The sequence below is a fragment of the Oncorhynchus masou genome, chromosome 9 (assembly GCF_036934945.1).
Source record: "Oncorhynchus masou masou isolate Uvic2021 chromosome 9, UVic_Omas_1.1, whole genome shotgun sequence".
In the NCBI taxonomy this organism is placed as follows: Eukaryota; Metazoa; Chordata; class Actinopteri; order Salmoniformes; family Salmonidae; genus Oncorhynchus; species Oncorhynchus masou.
In genome coordinates, this window is record NC_088220.1 from 78,227,852 (window position 1) to 78,242,667 (window position 14,816).

The 14,816-nt window shown below is 42.7% G+C and overlaps 1 protein-coding gene across 1 annotated transcript; it reads left to right on the plus strand.

The window, feature by feature from the left end:
* The first annotated feature begins 3,314 nt into the window (after window positions 1–3,314).
* On the plus strand, window positions 3,315–4,286 carry LOC135545096 (olfactory receptor 2AT4-like). The gene has a single exon (XM_064972736.1). It carries the CDS (start codon window positions 3,315–3,317, stop codon window positions 4,284–4,286), a length of 972 nt encoding a protein of 323 aa, XP_064828808.1.
* Window positions 4,287–14,816: the final 10,530 nt, after the last annotated feature.

Here is a 14,816-nt window from a genome sequence, read left to right on the forward strand (position 1 = left end):
TTTGTGAGTTTGTTGCTTTTCCCAGTGGTGATGGATGACAGATGGATTTTACATGCTTTATCTCGTTTTTATACCCCAGTGAAACAGCAATCCCTGAAATGCCAAAATACAGTTACTTCAAACTGAGATTTACAGTAGAACAGACTGTTTGATTTGATTTAAAAGAATGGTTAGGGTTGCCAGTCATTTTGACACCAATCAGATTTGTTTTATTACTTGTTAAAGAAACAACTGTGTTAGTATAAAATAATACATGTTTGCATACAATGTAGCTTAGTATTTGTATTATTTATTTTACAGATAATTTTTTGCTCATATTTAACAAGGGTGCCAATCATTTTGGTGGTGACTGTATAAAGTGGAGGAGGAAGGAATGTCCCCTCAGGACTAGGTCCTATCTTGAGATCTGCGCATGGAATTCACCATTGTCATCAATGCAATACTTACAGTATGAGAGAGATTGGGTTATCAAATTAGGGATTTGGCCCTCAATGATGGAAGTTTACCTATGAAAGGACACAGGGTCTAATTCAAGCAATTACAGACCAATGAAAACTACAGGGCTGGTCACTCAAAATGTCAGTCTTTATGTGCCTTATAGGCCTTTGAGCCAATCAGCATGTATGCATGTTTTCGTGTGCAGTTTTTACACCTATTTTTGGATACCAATAGGCAGTAGTTGTCTAATTAGAATCATGACGTGTCATGACATGACGTATATATATATATATATATATATATATATATATATATATATATATATATGTATATATATTTGTGATAAAAAAGGGATTTGGGCACATGTTATAAAACTGTACTATGAGTTTATATATGAAATTATTATCATATACAGGTCAGTGGTCACAGGACTAATATATGCAAATAACAGGGTTGGGTGTGTAGCGTATAGCTGGATGTAGGTTATGGTTGGTGACTTGGGGAATACGGGCCTAAGTGGGTAAAAGGGCTGAGATAGGCAATAACAGGGATGAAGTGTATTGGCAAAGGAACTGGGGTCTATGAGTAACCAATAGGGTATTTAGGTCTAGGATATGGGTGAATTGGTACAGTGTCTTGCGAAAGTATTCGGCCCCCTTGAACACAGCTCATCACAATGAACACACCATCCCCACTGTCAAACATGGTGGTGGCAGCATCATGGTTTGGGCCTGCTTTTATTCAGCAGGGACAGGGAAGATGGTTAAAATTGATGGGAAGATGGATGGAGCCAAATACAGGACCGTTCTGGAAGAAAACCTGATGGAGTCTGCAAAAGACCTGAGACTGGGACGGAGATTTGTCTTCCAACAAGACAATGATCCAAAACATAAAGCAAAATCTACAATGGAATGGTTCAAAAATAAACATATCCAGGTGTTAGAATGGCCAAGTCAAAGTCCAGACCAGAATCCAATCGAGAATCTGTGGAAAGAACTGAAAACTGCTGTTCACAAATGCTCTCCATCCAACCTCACTGAGCTCGAGCTGTTTTGCAAGGAGGAATGGGAAAAAATTTCAGTCTCTCGATGTGCAAAACTGATAGAGACATACCCCAAGTGACTTACAGCTGTAATCGCAGCAAAAGGTGGCGCTACAAAGTATTAACTTAAGGGGGCTGAATAATTTTGCACGCCCAATTTTTCAGTTTTTGATTTGTTAAAAAAGTTTGAAATATCCAATAAATGTCGTTCCACTTCATGATTGTGTCCCACTTGTTGTTGATTCTTCACAAAAAAATACAGTTTTATATCTTTATGTTTGAAGCCTGAAATGTGGCAAAAGGTCGCAAAGTTCAAGGGGGCCGAATACTTTCGCAAGGCACTGTATGTGTACGTAACTACCTTGCTTTTTAAATGAATAAGTATGATGAAATAAAAATGTGTCTTTGAATAGTCTGTGTTTGTGTAGATATTTTGCATCAATCCATCATGATTTAAATAATAAACTCAGCAAAAAAGAAACATTCTTTCACAATCAACTGCGTTTATTTTCAGCAAACTTAACATGTATGAATATTTGTATGAACATAAGATTCAACAACTGAGACATAAACTAAAGAAGTTCCACAGACATGTGACTAACAGAAATTGAATAATGTGTCCCTGAATAAAGAGGGGGTCAAAATCAAAAGTAACAGTCAGTACCTGGTGGGGCCACCAGCTGCATTAAGTACTGCAGTGCATCTCCTCATTATGGACTGCACCAGATTTGCCAGTTCTTGCTGTCAGATGTTACCCCAATCTTCCACCAAGACACCTGCAAGTTCCCGATCCAACAGGTCCCAGGGGTGCTCAATGGGATTGAAATCCGGGATCTTCGCTGGCCATGGCAGAACACTGACACTCCTGTCTTGCAGGAAATCAGGCACAGAACGAGCTGTATGGCTAGTGACATTGTCATGCTGGAGGGTCATGTCAGGATGAGCCTGCAGGAAGGATAACACAAGAGGGAGGACGATGTCTTCCCTGTAACGCACAGCGTTGAGATTGCCTGCAATGACAGTCCGATGATGCTGTGACACACCGCCCCAGACCATGACGGACCCTCCACCCTACAATGAAGATCTGTTGAGTTATTTGGATTTTTACAAATTATCTTCGAAAGACAGGGTCCTGAAAAAGTTTATTTTTTGCTGAGTTTACATGACAAAGAAAAAGAGAAAAACACTCAGAAACACCTTGAGGGAAATGACCTTAGGGAGTAAGGTCAGGTGCAGAATTATGTCACGGGGTGTCAACAGTTGTTATAAATTGGACACGGCAAGTGTCCGTGTCAGACATCAGACTTGGGTAAGCCCTGATTTACTACTATGCAGATCTGGAGTGACGTGGCATGTCTTGATAACTCACTTCATGCATCTTCTTAATGTGTTTTCTGAATTTATGAATGAGATGGAATATGTTCTCTAATCTTTAGATGAAAGGCTTATTGAAGGGCTTGTTGTGAGATGCAGCTTTTGTATTGACATGCCACAAATTGGGCGATGCAGTCGAAAGTATTGAAAAAATAATTATGCAAAACTCATTACTTTTGTAATATTCTTTACAAGGCCTAATATCTTGATAGTCATATGTAGTGGGAAATGTAATGTGATCAATAATTGTATATCACTTTTAATATCAATAAGATGCTAATTAAAGATCGGACCCTTTTTTTAAAAATTTCCTCCAAAACTGCCTGTGGCTCAGGACCTGAAGCAAGGATACACATTTTCTTGATAGCATTTGAAAGGAAACACTTTGAAGTTTGTGAAGATGGGGATTTAATAATGAATGAATCCTTTATTTCCGCAGGTTGTCTAAGAGACCATCATCATGTCAGCTGGGAATCACAGCTTTGTGACAGAGTTTGTCATCGTTGGGTTCCCTGGACTTCAGCCAGAGTTCTACGGTCTTGCCTCAACTGTATTATTCTTGGTGTATGTTTGCACTGCAGTAGGAAATGTTGTTATTCTTGTATTGTTCGCAACAGACCGGGATCTCCACAAACCCATGTATTTTGTTATTTTACATCTGGTTGTTTCTGATATTCTCTTTAGCACCACCACATTACCAAAGATCATTGCCAGGTATTGGTTTCAAGCAGGGGCCATTTCATTCACAGGTTGCTTTGTCCAGATGTACTTAGTGCACTATTTTGGAACTGTAAATTCATACATTCTATTTATAATGGCTTTAGACCGATATGTTTCAATCTGTTTTCCGCTCAGATATCCAATGATTATCAAAAACTCCACTATTCATATTCTCAGTACCACTGCTTGGATTGTTGCGAAAGCCGGCCCATTGATGATGGTAATTAGGGCCTATCCTCTTCCTTACTGTGACTCAAACAAAATCATGCAGTGTTACTGTGATCATATCGCTATAACAACGCTTGCATGCACTGATAGGTTTCCTTATAGTTTTCCTGCTTTTATTGTTGCCATGCTGGCATTACTGGGACCTCTTGTCTTTATTATATTCTCATATTGCTCTATTATTGTGGCAGTTGTTCAGATTGCGAGCCCCCAAGGCCGCCTCAAAACCCTTTCTACCTGCAGTGGTCAGCTGATCATCATTGCCCTGTATTATCTCCCCAGGTGTTTTATTTATCTGGCCAGTAATATCGGCATTAGATTCAGCACTGATTTACGTATTGTTGTTATCATGTTGTATAGCCTGCTCCCTCCCATGATCAATCCACTGATATACTGTTTCAAAACCAAATATATAAAACAGAGCTTGATGAAAAGATTCAAAAAATCAACTGATCCACAGAAGGAGAGTGTCCCTGTTGTATCTTGATTTATGGGACACAACTACTCAAATTGTTTTGCAATTGTTTGAATTCATCCAATTCCTTATGGTGTACATATGCTTAATTATTGAGTATTCTTTATAAAAACAAAATGTAGTAAAACAAAAATGTATTTCTCTATTTTTACCACATGTATTTTTATTTAGCATTGTTGACTCAACACTGAATTGCTTAGTATAAGTGTTCATTTGAAAGTTGGTTAACACATCAGGTAACATCACTAAACAATGCCAATACAATTTATAACGCTAGAATCTGCTGTTGGTAGATGTTTTGGGACATATAAATGAATAATACATTCTAAACACGTCTCCATTAATGTGGATGCTACCATGGTTACGGATAGTCCTGAGTGAGTCGTGACGAGTGAAAGCGTTACAGATGGACAAGTATCATACCCCACCAAAAATACTAACCTCCCCTGTTAAAGGGCACAAAACAAGCAGAAACACAACCAAAACAAACAACAAATGCATCCAACAAGTTTGTAGATTCACACGCTCGATGTAATCATTGCATGCTAGGAATGAATATGAGAACAAATACTAAAACTTTTGACGACTTGAATAAACATATTTGTGAATTTGTCCCAATACTTTTGGTCCCCTCGAATGGGGAGACAATGTACAACAAGTGCTTTCATTTCTAAATGGTTCCCCCCATATGGATGAAAATACCCTCAAGTTAAAGTTGACAGTCTGCACTTTAACCTCATAGTCATTGTATTGTTTCAAATACAAAAGTGCTGGAGTTAAGAGCCAAAGCAACAACAAAATTGTCACTCTCCGAATAAATTTGGGGCTCACTGTAAAGTGGATTAAACAACATGAGCTGGAGAACACCCAGAAAAATATGTTTGTGTGGAAGTGCCGACTAATGGTGAATAAACTATAAACTATCAAAATAAAGAAAGTCGCACACTCCATGTATAAACTCCCAGCAATTGAATGGGTATTTAGCAACGTTGCAGCATCACTGTGCCTTCCTCAGGGTGTTGAATACTTTTGGCGCTCACTGTAACGTATACATTCCTCATGCGTGTCACGTTCTGACCATTGTTCTGTTATTTTATTATTTGTTTTAGTATGGTCAGGGCGTGAGTTGGGGTGGGCAGTCTATGTTTGTTTTTCTATGTTGGTTTTTGTGTTCGGCCTAGTATGGTTCTCAATCAGAGGCAGATGTCGCTAGTTGTCTCTGATTGAGAATCATACTTAGGTAGCCTGGGTTTCACTTTTGGTTGGTGGGTGTTTGTTTCCGTGTGAGTCTTTAGGCCAAACGGTACTGTTTCGGTTTTCGTTTTGGTCACATTGTTTATTGTTTTGTAATTCAGTGTTCAGTTCGTTTTGAATAAATCATCATGAACACTTACCACGCTGCGCTTTGGTCCGATCCTTCTTCCACCTCTGAATGCGGTTACAATGAGCTTAGTTCAGCTGTTTGACCCATTTAGAACACAAAATAAGATTGTTTACAAACGTTGGAGTAAAACAATGTAAATGTAAGCAAACACTGTAAGCCTTAAAACATAGTTACAACTAAAATGTTGAACGCATTAAAAAAGTCACAACTCGGCTGAATTAAACAGGATATGTGGCAACAATTGTATAAATACCAGCAGACAATTTGTTTGTTTGATATGGTGGGATCTTTTTGTTGGTAAAATGAACTAGGTAACACATTGCAGTGGAAACGCCTTTTTGTACAAATAGTGATATAATAATATCGAAGTAAACTTGGAGTCACATGATGATATGTTGTGTGGTCCTCCCACTATGACTCGGGAAACCATGCCATTTATTAGACTACAGATTAAATAATTTGTGATGAACTTCACAGGGTGGTGAAAGTGCACCTGATGATCTTGATGTTCCATTCCAATAAATATCAAGGGTCGTTTTCTTGTGACATCATGATGGATGGTTGGCTGCCATTGGACACATAAAAACAATGACGCTCATAACCATGATAATCGAATGTAGGTAGCCTATACACGCTGTATCTGCAGGCTTTTGGCTACAGCACACATGCCAAGACTAGAGTGGACACATTTGCTATAGTATATAACGCAACAGCTTCTGTGACAAAACCATCAGAAGAGTTGAAAATGCGAAGGAAACTCATTTAACTTGTGTTTTTCATTGGGAGCATGGGAATTTAACCACAAACCTTATTTTATATGCACTACTTCATCACGCACAGACTTGTATCCACAATAAGTGAGTTTGATGGAAACATCTCTGGTGGATATCTCTCTCATATTGGATTGAAACCTAGTATTCCTTGCATCCATGGCTATGTCTATGAATTTGAAAGTGGTTACATTTCTACAGGCCTATCCCTCAGCTTTTTACCAAAACAGAGGCGGTGTGGTCTCTTTGATATTGTTTCTACAAAGGATTCTAGCTATAAGGTAATTTCTAATAAGGATACTAGAATAGCACAACATCAACATTACTCTTTATTGTTGTTGCAGTGCCGTAATGTGCCATAATTGTATCTGAAGCGAAGGTTGTATGTACACTATGATTGAATTCCGGCCTTGCAAGTAAAACATGCACACAACATTAGGCCAATTCCATTTCTCCCTCTAGCTCCTTGCCTAAGTGTGCACTTGTTCACTCCCTCATGGACCGTCAAAGAAAGGACAAGTTTGGGTAATATGGTAGAGGATCTCCTTTCGTAGAGACATAAGGGACTGTAACATACTCTCTTTTATGGAAGCATGGCTCTCTCCAGATATATTGTCCCCATCCATATAGCCAGCGGGGTTCTCCATTCTGTGCGATAACAGGAAGAAATAACTCTCCGGGAAAAACCGATGTGGATGGGTATGTCCCATGATTAACAACTCACTGTGTGGTTGTGGTAACGTACAGAAACTCAAATAATTTTGTTCTCTAGAATATCTTAGCAAATATCGACTGCATTACCTCCAGAGAGAATTTTCTTGATTATTGTCACTGCGGTGTATATTCCCCCCCAAGACGACACCACAACAGTACTAAAGGAACGACACCGGACTTGGTGCAAAAACATCTCCTGTGCTAAAGCCTGAGAGAACACGCTTGACTATTGCTCCTCTCCCTTTGGGGACAGCTACAAGAACCTAATTTCGGGAAATCAGATCATGCCTCCATCATGCACCTCTCCACCTATAGGCAGAAACTTAATCAGGAAACTCCTGTGGTAAGGAGTGTTCAACATTGGTGTGACCAATCGGAATTTTTCTTCAAGACTGTTTTGATCACGCAGACAGGGAAATGTTCTGGGTCGCCTCTATGAAGAGTATCGACGTGTACACTAACTCAGTGACTGGGCTGATTAGGAAGTGCAAAGAAGATGTTTATTGATTAGATTAGATCTTATCCAAACCAAAAACAGTGGATAGATGGCAGATTTCACACAAAACTAAAAGGGCAAACCACCGCATTTAATGACAGCCAGGCCATGGCAAGGTCATGAACTTGTACAAACAGACCAGCTTTGACCTCCGTGAGGCAATAGAAGAGACAAAACAACAAGTGGACTCGCAATTCAATGGCTCAATCAAGAGACGCATGTGGCAGGGACTCCAGACAATCCCGGTTTATAAAGGGACAAACTAAACACCTTCGCCGCTCATGGAAAACAACATCCAGCCACTGACGTGGGCCCCCGTCACTCATGAGGACTGTGTCCTCCCAATCTCTGTGGCCAATGTGAGTAAGTCATTCAAGCGTGTTAACCTTCACAAGGTGTCATGGTTCCACCTGTCACCAGAGGGCGGCAGAGACAGTCCTAGAGACGATAATGACACTCAGGTGTGTCCAATTTAATCATTATGATTTTCCTGTTAAGAGAGGTGTGTTTTCTGTTGTTCTTTGCAGAAGCTTGAACTGTTTACTGTGTGTTCGTTTCCTGAGTGAGTTTTCGAGGGTACTGTGATCCTGCAGCTAATGTGTCTCAGTAAAGTATTATGTTTATCCTTAAACACTGATTCCTCATCTGGTCTCTTCTCTGCACCTGGGTCCATCCTCAGCACGTCACAGAAAACTTCTGCCTCAACATGGACCCATCAGAGATCAGCCAGATTCAGAATGCTATAACCCAAGAAGGAGCACTGCAGGGGCGGCAGCAAGAACAACTTCCCAAATATTAGAGACCTTCCGGGCACTTACCGATTCCCTCCAACCACGGCCAAACCCTAACTCAGGAGGAGCCAATGCCCAAGTCTCATCGCCCAGTGCAACAGGCATCGCCTTAGTTCCTCCAGGGAACCTGAAACGGTAACCCAAGATCCCAGCCCTCGAACGTTGTGGTAGCCACACAGGAGGGGGCAAGGGGTTCCTAACTCAGTGTTCTCTGGTGCAACGGCGGTGTTGGAACAGCGTCATGCAACTCTATATTATCCTTCACTGCCGAGCTGCGAAGTCTTCAACCACCACCTTCAACCACCCAGTCTCCACCGAGAAGCAGCTAGCCGACTGTTCTACCTCCCCCAAGAGGATAGACCAGTGGCTGACTTCACTATTGAGTTCCGAACCCTCGCCGCCAAAGGTGGGTGGAAAACTGAGGCACTGGTCATCGCTTTCCACCTAACTCCAAGGATGAACTGGCCGCTCGGGACCTGAGAGAGGACCTCGAGTCCCTGATAACGCTGGCCATCAGGATGACAACCGCATCCAAAACGTGTGAGACAGCGCCTTTTTGACACCACTCCCGTATTCCAGTTTCCGGAGCACCCCAAGCCCCCTGAGCCCAACTTTGAGGAGCCTAGGCAGCTGGAACACACACGTCTGTGCCCACAGGAACGTGACAGGTGCATGCGTGGCGGCTGCTGCCTCTACTGCGCCGGTCTCGGCCATCTCCGTTCTACATGCCCAGAGTTGACAGGAAATGCAGGGGCTCACCAGGACCCTGACCAGCTGTGCTGTTACACCCCAGCTACCCAGTCACCGTCTGACACTACCCGCAAACCTCCATTGGGACAACCATCAGCACCACATTTAAACCTTCGTGGACTCCAGGGCCGCGGTTAATTTCATTGACCAAGACTTCACCAGAGAATTAAAAATCCCCTGTGTGAAATGTCCCATCCCTCTGCAGATTCAAGCTCTCGATGCACGCACCATCGGCTCTGGCCAGGTGGAATATCAGACCCAGCCCATTCTACTACAGGTTGGGGTGAACCACTCAGAGACCCTTAGTTTTCTTTTGATCACTGCTCCCGAGAACCACCACGCAGGAGGTGTCTCAAGTCCTGAGACGCCTCCTGCAGAGTCAACTATATGTCAAGAAGCGTACCACATATCCCAAGTGTGAGTTCCGCGTATCATAAGTTTCCTTCCTGAATCACATTATTTCTACCGCAGGCGTCCAGGTGGACCCTGTAAAGGTTGAGGTGGTCGCCGACTGGCCCCGTCCCACGTTACAGATGTTTTATACACAACTTTGGTGCGGTGGCAGCACCTCTCATGGTACTAATGTGAATGTGAATATCTCTCCAAGCAGTTCACGCCAGCAGAACGCAACTATGGTATAGGCAACCAAGAACTCTTGGCAGTTAAGTGGTACCTTGAGGGGTGGAGACAGTGTTTGGAGGGGGCACCTCATCCTTTCGTGATCTGGACGGACCATAAGAACTTGGTCTCCATTCGAGAAGCCAAGAGCTTAAACGCTTGCCATGCGAGGTGTGCTCTATTTTTTAACAGGTTCGTCTTCACACTAGCCTATCGCCCGGGATCCAAGAATCAGAAATCAGACGCCCTGTCCCGCCAACACGATGTCTCTAACGAGGAGAGGGTTCTCTGATCCCATCATCCTCAGCTCCCGCATTGTGGCCCCTGTGATATGGAGTATTGAGGCCATGGTTCGACAAGCCCCGACCTGAGAACCTGACCCCAGCGGGAGACCCACTAATAGACTTTATGTTCTGCGATCAGCCTGTTCCCAAGTACTACAATGTGGACACTCCTCTAAATTGTCTGGGCACCCAGAGGTTAATCAGACACTGGAATTCCTGAGGAGGAAATTCTGGTGGCCCAATATGTTTGAGGATGTGAGATCCTTTGTTGCGGCCAGTTCCACCTGTGCCCAAAGCACATCCTCACAACAACGACTGTCTGGGTTGCTCCAACCTCTGCCTATCCCCAGCCGAACCTGGTCCCACCTGTCTGTAGACTTTAATTATTGTTCTCCTGTCTTATATGATGTCCTGTGTGATAAGTATACCTCTCTCTCTCTCTCTCTCTCTCTCTCTCTCTCTCTCTCTCTCTCTCTCTCTCTCTCTCTCTCTCTCTCTCTCTCTCCCCCTTCTCAGAGGACCTTGAGCCCTAGGGCCATGTGTCAGGACTACCTGGCCTGACAACGTATGGTTGTCCCTGTCCCCAGTCCACCTGATTGGATCAGCAGCATAGTTTCCTCTCTAGATTTCTTCCTAGGTTCCTGTCTTTCTATGTAGTTTTTCCTAGCCACCGTGCTTCTACACCTGCATAGCTTGCTCTTTGGGGTGTTATGTTCCCCAGCAAGAAAACCCAAAATGTTGGTCAAAAAGCAGGGGAAATTAACAAATGGGGTGGGGTTTTAGGAAGGGTTATGCAGGACACTCATGGGGGTGTCCACTGGACCCTAAAAGACAACCCACTACATTTTCCCACTAAGAACTAAGAGGCAAACAAAAGAAAAACCCAACTTAGGAAGGAAGCAAAACAAAGTCAGATAAAGGATTGTTTGTCTATACCCACCATTCACATAAACATATATTCATTTTCCCGACTCTGGTCCGGAAGCTAGGTTCCTGCAATTCTATCCATTTTGTCATGGGATTTTGTACTGTGTATTTAAATACTGTATTCTCGACATAACACATTCCAATACTTCTAGTACTGGACATTGCATTTCAGTTTCACTGTTTATACACACCCCATATTCTGTTATATGCTGGATTCTTGACATAGCTCACTCAAATATATGCACTGCTGTACATATCATTCTTAGTATATCTACTGCAGCACAGATCATTCTTAGTAAACTCAGCAAAAAAAGAAACGTCCTCTCACTGTCAACCGCGTTTATTTTCAGCAACCGAGACATAACAACTTATAACAACTTACAACTTAACATGTGTAAATAGTTGTATGAACATAACAAAATTCAGCAACCGAGACATAAACTGAACAAGTTCCACAGACATGTGACTAACAAAAATGTAATAATGTGTCCTTGAACAAATGGGGGGAGGTAATCAAAGTAGCAGTCAGTATCTGGTGTGGCCACCAGCTGCATTAATTACTGCAGCGCATCTCCTCCTCATGGACTGCACCAGATTTGCCAGTTCTTGCTGTCAGATGTTAACCCACTCTTCCACCAAGGCACCTGCAAGTTCCCGGACATTTCTGGGGGGAATGGCCCTATCCCTCACCTTCCAATCCAACAGGTCCCAGATGTGCTCAATGGGTTTGAGATCCGGGCTATTCACTGGCCATGGCAGAACACGGGCATTCCTGTCTTGCAGTAAATCATGCACAGAACGAGCAGTATGACTGGTGGCATTGTCATGCTGGAGGGTCATGTCAGGATGAGCCTGCAAGAAGGGTACCACATGAGGGAGGAGGTTGTCTTCCCAGTAACGCACAGCGTTGAGATTCCCTGCAATGACAACAAGCTCAGTCCGATGATGCTGTGACACACCGCCCCATACCATGACGGACCCTCCACCTCCAAATCGATCCCGCTCCAGAGTACAGGCCTCAGTTTATCGTTGAAGATCTTCCTTCGACGATAAACTCGAATCCGACCATCACCCCTGGTGAGACAAAACCACGACGTGTCAGTGAAGAGCACTTTTTGCCAGTCCTGTCTGGTCCAGCGACTGTGGGTTTGTGGCCATTGGAGACGTTGTTGCCGGTGATGTCTGGTGAGGACCTGCTTTACAAAAGGCCAACAAGCCCTCAGTCCAGCCTCTCTCAGCCTGTTGCGGACAGTCTGAGCACTGATGGAGGGATTGTGCATTCCTGGTGTAACTCAGGCAGTTGTTGTTGCCATCCTGTACCTGTCCCGCAGGTGTGATGTTCGGATGTACCGATCCTGTGCAGGTGTTGTTACACGTGTTCTGCCGCTGCGAGGACGATCAGCTGTCCCTCCTGTCTCCCTGTAGCGCTGTCTTAGGTGTCTCACAGTACGGATATTGCAATGTATTTCCCTGGCCACATCTGCAGTCCTTATGCCTCCTTGCAGCATGCCTAAGGCACGTTCATGCAGATGAGCAGAGACCCTTGGCATCTTTCTTTTGGTGTTTTTCAGAGTCAGTACAAAGGCCTCTTTAGTATCCTAAGTTTTCATAACTGTGACCTTAATTGCCTACCGTCTGTAAGCTGTTAGTGTCTCAACGACCGTTCCACAGGTGCATGTTCATTATTGTTTATGGTTCATTGAACAAGCATGGGAAACTGTTTTTAAAACCTTTACACAATGAAGATCTGTTATTTGGATTTTTACGATTTATCTTTGAAAGACATTGTCCTGAAAAAGGGATTTTTCCTTTTTTGCTGAGTTTCATATCATATCATTCTTAGTATATCTTGTGTATATTCATCCGGTGTATAAACTGTATGTATAAATTGTATTTGGGTTACGGTTACAGTGCTGTTTGGGTTGTTAATTGGATTACTGTTAGAGCTATTTGGGTTGTTAATTGGATTACTGTTTCAATGCTATATAGCTTATCAATTTGATTACTGTTAGAGCTATTTGGGTTGTTAATTGCATTACTGTTACAGTGCTATATAGGTTGTTAACCAGAAACCGTGGATGGATGGCGGCATTCGCACAAAACTGAAAGCACGATCCACCGCATTTAACCATGGAAAGAGGACTGGAAATATGGCAGAATATAAACAATGTAGTTATTCCCTCCGCAAGGCAATCAAACAAGCGAAATGTTGGTATAGGGACAAAGTGGAGTTGCAATTCAACGGCTCAGACATGAGACGTATGTGGCAGGGTCTACAGGAAATCACGGACTACAAAAAGAAAACCAGCCACGTCACGGACACCAACTTAACACATTTTCCCGCTTTGAGTGTAGTACAGTGCCACTGTTGCCACCCGCTAACAAGGACTGCAGCCCCCCCCTCTCCTTCTCCGTAGCCAACATGAGTAAGACATTTAAACATGTTAACCCTCGTCCTCAGAGCATGTGCAGACCAGCTGGCTGGTGTGTTTACGGACATATTCAATCGCTCCCTATCCAAGTCTGTTGTCCCCACATGCTTCAAGATGGCCACCATTAAACCCAAAGAGCTCATCACCATGTTGGTCTCCCATAGCAGCTAGCTAGCTTTATGAGACAGATTAAGATATTAAGATAGCCAACTAACTAGCTTTTATCATTAAGTATGATGAAATAAAAACATGTCTTATTTTGCATCATTACACCACGTTTGAAATCAATAACAACAAACAAGAGAAAACCCCTCATAAACACTTTGAGGAAAATGACCTAAGGGAGTAAGGTCAGGTGCAGAATTATGTCACGGGGTGTCAACAGTTGTTATAAATTGGACACGGCAAGTGTCCGTGTCAGACATCAGACTTGGGTAAGCCCTGATTTTCTACTATACAGATCTGGAGTGACATGGCATGTCTTGATAACTCACTTTATGCATCTTCTTAATGTGTTTTCTGAATTTATGAATGAGATGGAATATGTTCTCTAATCTTTAGATGATAACATTGGATAACTTCACTTCATGACAAAAGACTCCATTGAAAGATTTATTGTGAGATGCAGCTTTTGTATTGACATGCCACACATTGGGCAAAAATAGGTTGCTGAATAATGGTTATTCATTATTTTAGTATTATTCTTTAAATGTCTTCATATCTTGACAGTAATATGTAGTGGGACATACACTGAGTATACCAAACATTAGGAACACCTTCCTGTTACTGAGTTGCACCCCTCTTTGCCCTCAGAACATCCTAAATTTGTCGGGGCATGGACTCTACAAGGTCTCGAAAGTGTTCCACAGGGATGCTGGCCCATGTTGACTGCAATGCTTCCTACAGATGCGTCAAGGTGGCTGGATGTTCTTTGGGTGGTGGACCATTCTTCATACACACGGGAAACTGCTGAGTGTGAAAAACCCAGCAGCGTTGCAGTTCTTGACACAAACCGCTGCACCTGGCACCTTCTGCCATATCCCGTTCAAAGGCACTTAAATATTTTGTCTTGCCCATTCACCCTCTGAATGGCACACACACACAATACATTTCCCAATTGTCTCAAGGCTTACAATCCTTCTTTAACCTGTCTCCTTCCCCTCATTTACACTGATTGAAGAGGATTTAACAAGTGTCATCAATAAGGGATCATAGCCTCCACCTGGATTCACCTGGTCAGTCTGTCCTGGAAAGAGCAAGTGTTCTTAGTATTTTGTATACTCAGTGTATAACATGATGAAAAAAGTCATATCACTTGTAATATCAATACAATAATGCAACGTTAAAACATACCGGTATGCTAGAAGAGATATGTA

Coding starts and splice junctions, on each gene's coding strand:
- LOC135545096 (XM_064972736.1), top strand. CDS start 3,315: ATGTCAGCTGGGAATCACAGCTTTGTGACAGAGTTTGTCATCGTTGGG.